The sequence below is a fragment of the Camellia sinensis genome, chromosome 14 (assembly GCF_055761805.1).
Source record: "Camellia sinensis isolate YWXY chromosome 14, ASM5576180v1, whole genome shotgun sequence".
In the NCBI taxonomy this organism is placed as follows: Eukaryota; Viridiplantae; Streptophyta; class Magnoliopsida; order Ericales; family Theaceae; genus Camellia; species Camellia sinensis.
The window spans coordinates 87,794,662-87,802,884 of record NC_138974.1 but is presented as its reverse complement, the minus strand read 5'-3'; the positions used below and the strand labels follow the sequence as shown (position 1 = coordinate 87,802,884).

Below are 8,223 nucleotides of genomic sequence, written 5' to 3'. Positions count from 1 at the left end.
TCTGGGAGCACCAAATGTTTTCCTCGCTATCCTCTTTTCACTTACCCGCACTCTCCACTACTGTACTGTTTACTAATCCTTCTGTAGATCTTTTCTCTGCTGATTTTGATACAGGTTCCTCCTCCATCGAGACGCCCTTGCTCACTCCTGATCCTGTCCAGCCTGCTCTCCGTGAAGGTCTACCTCTTATTGCCACACCTCCTTCTCCACCGGTTCTTCCTCCCACCGATCCTCCTACGGGTCGACCACGTCGGGTAACTCAACCTCCTATCCATCTTCGTGATTATATTGTTGGATCTGCTGCCTTCTCTACTTATGAACCTACCTCCTATCGTGAGGCTTGTACTAATCCTCTTTGGCAGCAAGCTATGACCGAGGAACTACAGGCCTTGGACAAAGCTCATACTTGGGATCTTGTTGATCTTCCTCCTGGTAAGACTGCCATTGGCTGCAAATGGGTTTACAAAATCAAAACACATTCTGATGGCTCTATTGAACGCTACAAAGCTCGTCTTGTTGCCAAGGGTTTCAACCAGGAATATGGTATTGATTATGAGGAGACATTCTCTCCTGTTGCTCGGCTAACCTCTGTTCGTAGTTTACTTGCTGTTGCTGCTGCTCGCCACTGGGGGCTCTTTCAGATGGATGTCAAAAATGCTTTCCTCAATGGTCATCTTATTGAGGAGGTCTACATGCAACCTCCACCTGGGTCCACTTTTCCCCCTCATCAGGTTTGCAAACTACAGCGTGCTCTCTATGGCCTCAAGCAAGCACCTCGTGCTTGGTTTGCTACGTTCAGTTCTACCATTCATGATTTTGGGTTCACCTCTAGCTCCTATGACTCTGCTCTTTTTATCCGGACTACTTCTCATGGTACCACTCTTCTTCTTCTGTATGTGGATGATATGATTATCACTGGTAATGATGAAGCTGGTATTCTCCACCTCAAACAGTTTCTCCACCGCCAGTTTGAGATGAAGGACCTTGGTACTCTTAACTACTTCTTAGGCCTTGAAGTCTCTCATGATTCTACTGGTTCCTATTTGTCCCAGGCCAAATATGCATCCGATCTTCTGGCTCGTGCTGGTCTGACTGATTGCAAAACTACCTCTACTCCAGTCGATCCTCAGATTCGTCTCACTCCTCTCGATGGGACTCTTCTCTCTGATGCTACTCTTTATCGCCAACTCGTCGGCAGCCTTGTCTATCTCACAGTAACTCGTCCTGACATTGCCTATGCTGTTCACATTGTCAGTCAGTACATGTCGGCTCCTCGCACTCCCCACTATACTGCTCTACTCCGCATCCTTCGCTACCTCAAAGGCACTCTGTTCCATGGTCTTCACTTCTCTGCTTCCTCCTCTCTTGAACTGCGTGCCTTTTCCGATGCTGATTGGGCTGGGGATCCTACGGATCGACGCTCCACCACGGGATTCTGCTTCTTCTTAGGGGACTCTCTTCTTGCTTGGCGTAGCAAAAAACAATCCCTCACTGCCCGCTCTAGCACCGAAGCTGAATACCGAGCTCTTGCTGATACTACTCAGGAACTTCTCTGGCTTCGCTGGCTCCTTGCTGATATGGGTGTTTCTTCTTCTGATCCTACCCCTCTCTATTGTGACAATCAGAGTGCCATTCAGATTGCTCACAATGATGTTTTTCATGATCGCACCAAACATATTGAGATTGATTGTCATTTCATTCGCCAGCATGTTACCTGTGGTACTGTTCGTCTTTTCCCTATCGCTTCCGTCGATCAACCCGCTGATATCTTCACTAAGGCTCATCCTCCTGGCCGCTTCAATGATTTTGTTTCCAAACTCAACTTGGTTGATGCTTTCCCTCCTTGAGTTTGCGGGGGGATGTTAGTGTAGCATTATGTTAGTGTATCATTATGTTAGTGTAGTGCATTATGTTAGTGCATCATTATCTTTGTGTAGTGTAGCATTATGTTAGTGTAGCATTATGTTAGTGTAGTGTAGCATTATGTTAGTGTAGCATTATGTTAGTGTAGTGTTATTTAATTGTTCATAGGCATCCAAGGCATCCTCTATAAACAGAGTGTCTTCTTTGTGTAATTGAAATATACAACATATAGAAACAATTATGCCTCTCTCTCTCTCTCTATTCGCTCATCTCTATCTTCTCTTACTTTCTCCAATTATTATTTCAATCTTTATGATTAGTGGATGTATGAATTAATTATTGATTTATGTAATTAAACATTTATTCTTCTACTTATTTATGCTTTTGTCACTTGTTAACACTACATATATTTTATAACTAAGAAAACAAGAGAGAGAAATAGATAGTATAGAGAAAGTGTAAGATATATTTGTATCTTTTTTTTTTTTTGAATTAGTAAAACGATCAGTTTTGTCTGTGAAATACAGCAAGTTGAAGGAATCATGTAAATTTGTCTTTTTCAACTGTCATTGTTTTGTATTTCATGAAATAAAAATGAAAAATGAAGAAAGTGGGGGGAGGGGTTATCCAAGTTGGTGGTGGGCGTTGATTTTAGTTGACGAACGACTTTTTATTTTATTTTATTTTTCAAAAATGTGATTTTTAAAACATGATTATTGTAATAAAATTGTTTTTTAAATTATTTCAAAACACAATTTCAATTAACTTTTTATTGTTAAAGTTGTGTTTGAAAAATATAATTTATTATTGGATGCATTAAGTAAAGAAAAATGCCCCCTCTCTCATTTTATCCCCCCAATTGCGGTGGTAAATAATAACAGCAATGATAAGGACCCCCTTGTGGAGGACCCCCACAACCCCCTTTGTGATCCACACCATTCATGATGTGGACCCCACACATACATGAGTGGACCCCACACATCATGAATGGTGTAGATTAGTGAGGGGGTTGTGGGGGTCCTCCACAGACAAAAATGTTAGAGGCCCCAAAAATTCTACCAAAAATTTTACCAAATATCTCACATGGGTGTGGGACCTATATGGGACCCACATTGTTAAAAACCTTTGTAGAGAAAGTATGATTGATTTTTTTTTTTTAATCTATTTATATACGTTACCATCACTTTACAAATTTAAGAGGAGTTGTTTGATAATGCCAAAAACCTATTTACATATAGTGTTTGAACTTTTGAATTTAGGAATAGTTTTGTAAATTAAGAGAAGAAAAAAATTCCAAAAAATTTACTTTATTTATTCTTTCAGGTACAGTACTTATCCAAATAAATGAACCCACGCAAAATGAAGTGATCTTTATAGCCAAAAGGAGGAAGTAACTAAACTACTTTTCTTACATTCAAATATCCTTCAAAGGAAATGTTACTATGTGGATTTATATATTGGCCCTGTTTGGTAGAGCTGTGGGAAAGTGCTTATAGCTTATGCCTAAACAGCTTATAGCTTATAACTTTCAGCTTAAGCTGATTTCCAGCTTATTCTTAAAGCATCTCCTGCCCCACTTAAAGAATAAGCTGTTTTCTGACTTCCACAAAGCTATAAGCTATAAGCTATAAGCTAAACCAAACACATCAAAATAGCTTAAATTAAGCTGAAAGCTGAAATAAGCTGAAATTAAGCTGTACCAAACAGGGCCATTGTAAGAAAAGTTACAATTTATTTGACAAATGTTATGAATTTTTTATAATAAAAGTTACGATTTTTGTGATAAAGTTATGACTTGCACCTAAAAATTATGTATAATTAAAATTATATTTTTTGAGATAAAAATTATATTTTTTGTAACCAAAATTTTATATATATATATATATATATATATTTATAATACGTTTTGTGATAAAAAGTATGAAATGCATAGCACAAACACCCAAAAAATACGGATATTAGTCTTTCCCATTATGGAATCATATAACTGGCGCAATTTCTTTTATAGTGGATTAATATTTAGTGTTCTAAAACAATATTGTTTGTGAATAAAATAAATATAAATCAAATCAAATAAAAACATAATTCGTCGATTTTCTTAAAATGATGTCATTTTAAAATGGAAAAATTATGTTACATATCTCTCAAAGGGTATGTATTATATACATATTATAACTATAAAAAAAATGATATAATTTCATATTTTGTGTGCCATAACTAAAATTAAAAAAAAAAAAAAAAAAAGAGTTTTAACCAAACACAAAAAAGTTACCACCAAAAGGGCTCTTTGCCCAAAAGTCCAAATTTAGATTACCTTTGTTCAAAAGTCCAAGCTAAAAAATATAGGAAATTCTATTTTCAAACACATAATTATCTCAATGTACACACTTAATGAAATATTATTTTATTGGCAATTATACCCTAAATTAAAATGATCATAATGGACATCTACTAACACCCATAACATTATATGAAAATATTCTATGTACATATCTTTTAGAAGCAAAAAAATCTCAATATACACATTTTGAGTAAAAAAATAAAAATAAATAAATCTTAATTTTTCTATTGTTGTCGCTTTGCTTGCTACACACTCTATACTCTTTTATTGTTTGCAAATCAATATTCTCATAACAACTCTTATATTGTTTTAATCTCTAGATTTATACTCTATTAGTGATGAAAATATTAGTTTTTTTATGCATAATTTTTTTTTCTCAGTCGGATAATCGTACTGAATTATTTCATTATATTCGGACATCAACTGCCGAAAGTTTTTATATATTTTTTTTGGAACAAATTTGTCAAAATAAACACTTTTATTCAGAAGTTAAGTTTCAAATTAAATGTGTAATTTCGAAAAACTAGTGTCAAAATCTCCAAACTGAAAATATATATATATATATATATATATATATAAAGTGTAGAAAGGAGAGTTGAGTAGTGTGTGTACAATGAGTATGCGTGAAGGGTATAACTGTAACTTTTAGTGTGTGGATTGAGAAAATTAATTAATAATCAAATTAATAAATGTGTGCATTGAGAGAATATATACATTGAGGTAATTAAGTGTGGAAATAGAATTTCTCCAAAAATATGTTGTCCATAAGGACATGCTAAGATAAAATAACCAAATTACCCCATTGTTTGAACAATTGTTAATGTTGGTGTTCTTTTGAGTCGTGGTGAGAAATGGAGGGTTTTAGAGAAGAAAGTACAGAAAAAAATGGCCACAATAGAGAAATCCTCTTCCAGTGCCTTCTCTTTCTTTCTTTCTTCTTTTTTTTTTTTTTTCTGTTTTGAAATTTTGCCTTTGGGGCACCGCAAGAACCACTGCAGGGGAGCACGATAGAGGATTCAGACTCCAACAATAACTAACAAATAACAAATATAGAGGGTGTTTGGGATGTTGGTTATTTAGTAAATTATTTTAGTTTTTTACTATTTTTGTAAGTTAAAATAGTTGTATTTAAGAAGATGGTTGAATTTTTTTTATAATTAGATATGATATTTGTAAGAAAAAAAATAAAATAATTATAAATTTGATATAATATTTTATTTTATTAATTATTTTAATCTATTTTAATTTTCAGTACTATTGTATTCTAAAATGTCAAAAAAAAAAAGGAAAAAAAAAAAATCTATTGTCAAGCACCCCATAATATAAATAAATAATTCAAATAACGTCCCTAATTTTCAACGTGCCCAAGACAAACAGTTTCCGTCACGTGTTTTTTGCGCGTCTTTTGCGCGTGTCTATCTCATTCACGTACGTCCTTACTCAGACCCTTGAGATTCCTATTTATAACTGTTACTTATTTATTTTATTTTTTTAACTGTCCGCATGTAGACACTTAAAAAGAGAAAAGTTCGACGCCATCAAATTTTTTTTATGAAAATAATTAAGAAAGATTTATGATTTTTACATTATTTTGATTAGTGTGTAATATTTTATTCTAAGTGTAATCTAAAAATTATAAATTTTTTATAATTATTTTTATAAATTTTTTTTCATAATACCTAATATTACTGCACTTAAAAAGACCCATTTCTCACTCACTTCTGTCAACTTTCTGTCATTACAAGTATGCATTATATATAGTAAAACCAAGGCACACTTTCTATATACTGTGATAAGAGTCTTTTTCAGCCTACCAAATCTTGGTTTTAAGTCTCATTTACATCTTTATATAATTTTGTGTTTTAAATATAAAAAGATAAATCACTTTATTTTTTTTTGGACACTTTTAACCTTTGCTTTATATAACCTTTGCTTTATATATAGTAGAGATTTAGAAAACTAAGCACACTATGCAAATGAAATTGTCAATACATTAAGATTGTTGGAGAGAGAAGGAGAGAGAGTTTGTCTGTGTGTAGTTGGCAACAACAATATATTTGTGTGAAATTCTATTATCTAAGTGAGTTTTGTGTGTAATAGAATAGATAATGACTTTTGAAGATGAGTCATGTGCTTCTTCTTCTTCACCATCATCACCAACAAATGAGCCGCCTAGTATTCCTCAGAAGCGCAAGGCGGGAAGGAAGAAGTTCAAAGAGACACGCCACCCGATTTACAGAGGCGTTCGCAAAAGAAATGGCGATAAATGGGTGTGTGAAGTGCGTGAACCGAGCAAGAAGTCTAGGATATGGCTCGGGACCTTTCCTAGCCCAGAAATGGCTGCTACGGCTCACGACATCGCTGATTTGGCTCTCCGTGGCAAAAAAGCTAGACTCAACTTCCCCGACTCTGCGGAGGCCCTTCCTCGACCTAGGTCATCTTCCCCTAGGGATATACAACTGGCTGCTAGGGCTTTTTTGCCTCGAAAAGTCCTAGGAGCATATAAATCGTGCCACAAAAATGATGCAGAACACTCACAAGAAATGAGGGCTCCACTATTGTGTGACTCACAACTACACAATTGTTCTGCACCATTTTTGTGGCACGATTTCTGTGTTCCTTCCTTATCCTTATCCTCTTCTTCAAAATTTTCAAACGATACAAGCTTTATAAGCAATGTGGTGAGACCTAGCTCGACTAGTTTTCAACATGTCAAGTGTCAAGAAAATCTTCTTTCTAGTATTGAAATTGAGAGCCACGAAATGGTTGTAGAACCGTTCTCAAGTGATTTGACATGTTTTAAGGGCTCAGAAAAGGTTTTGGATCAATCCATGACGGTGTTCGTGGATGAAGAGGCAATGTTCAATATGCCAGGTTTACTTGATAGCATGGCGGAGGGTTTGCTACTAACACCACCGGCCATGAAAAGAGGATTCAATTGGGGAGATATGGCTAGTGACATGGACTTCACTTTATGGAGATACTGATGACTGAATTCAGATTATTTGAAGTTATGTTGTGTACTATTTTCTAAATTATGAGGTGGTTGAGCATGTTTTAAATAAGTATACTTCTTGATTTTTTATAAAAAAAAATGTATAGGAAAGTAGAGAAAATAGGTAGAAAAATAGAGAGAAGATGTTGATAGATGTGACTCAAATAAGTTTATGTATGCAAAAAATGTACACTTTTTTAGTGTATGCCAAACACCTACTAAATTGTTGATTAGTTTACATAATTACGATATTATAATTCAGTGTAAGTGTAAATATTCATGTATCTTCTTTGTTTTAAACGGTATAGTGAGGGAAAAAACTCAATTGTTGCAATTAAAATGTGAGTTATTAAAGTAAATTTCATGGAGAAATTAGGTGGAAAGAGCAATTTAAAATGGTAATTACACCCCAATGGAAGTCAGGGAAAAAAATAAAAAAGATTAAAATTTTAATTATCAATGCTTATAAAAATTTTCACTAATTTAATTAAACGGATTTGAGAATACTGTTGTGACTAAAAAAAAAAACATGCCCAACGGAGGATGGATTCCAGTGGTGAAGCAAAGAGGGAAGCAAGAAGCAATAAAGTCTTTCAAGTCCAATGAAATCTTCACGGTGTTTGTGGATAACTTACCTAACTCAATGCATACCAAAGGGTTGTCTAACCTGTTTGGAAAGTTTGGAGTTGTAAAAGATATTTTCATTCCACAAAAGCGTCGCAGGAATACCAATACTAGATTTGGTTTTGTAAGATATAGCTGTGAGGTAGCTGCAAACGTTGCGGTGCAGAAGGCGGATGGCCTATGGGTGGATGATAAGAAGTTATTCGTGAAGATTGCAGCTTTTGATCGAAGCAGAGAACAGGGGAAGTACCATGCCCAAAATCCACCGCAGTTACATTTCAGAGAGGAACTCTGGCGAGGCACACACCATTTTTCCAACAACAAAACGTTCGCCGACGTGGTAAGAGGTATACAGACACAGGACAGAGACTCTATCTCAATTCAGGCCGAGGAGTATGGT

At 35.0% G+C, this 8,223-nt stretch overlaps 1 protein-coding gene across 1 annotated transcript; it reads left to right on the top strand.

Annotated features, from left to right (window-relative positions):
• Positions 1-5,853: 5,853 nt before the first annotated feature.
• On the top strand, positions 5,854-7,450 carry LOC114308809 (dehydration-responsive element-binding protein 1F). Its single transcript, XM_028254478.2, has one exon. It carries the CDS (start codon positions 6,313-6,315, stop codon positions 7,189-7,191), a length of 879 nt encoding a protein of 292 aa, XP_028110279.2. The 5' UTR covers positions 5,854-6,312; the 3' UTR covers positions 7,192-7,450.
• The last annotated feature ends 773 nt before the right edge of the window (positions 7,451-8,223 follow it).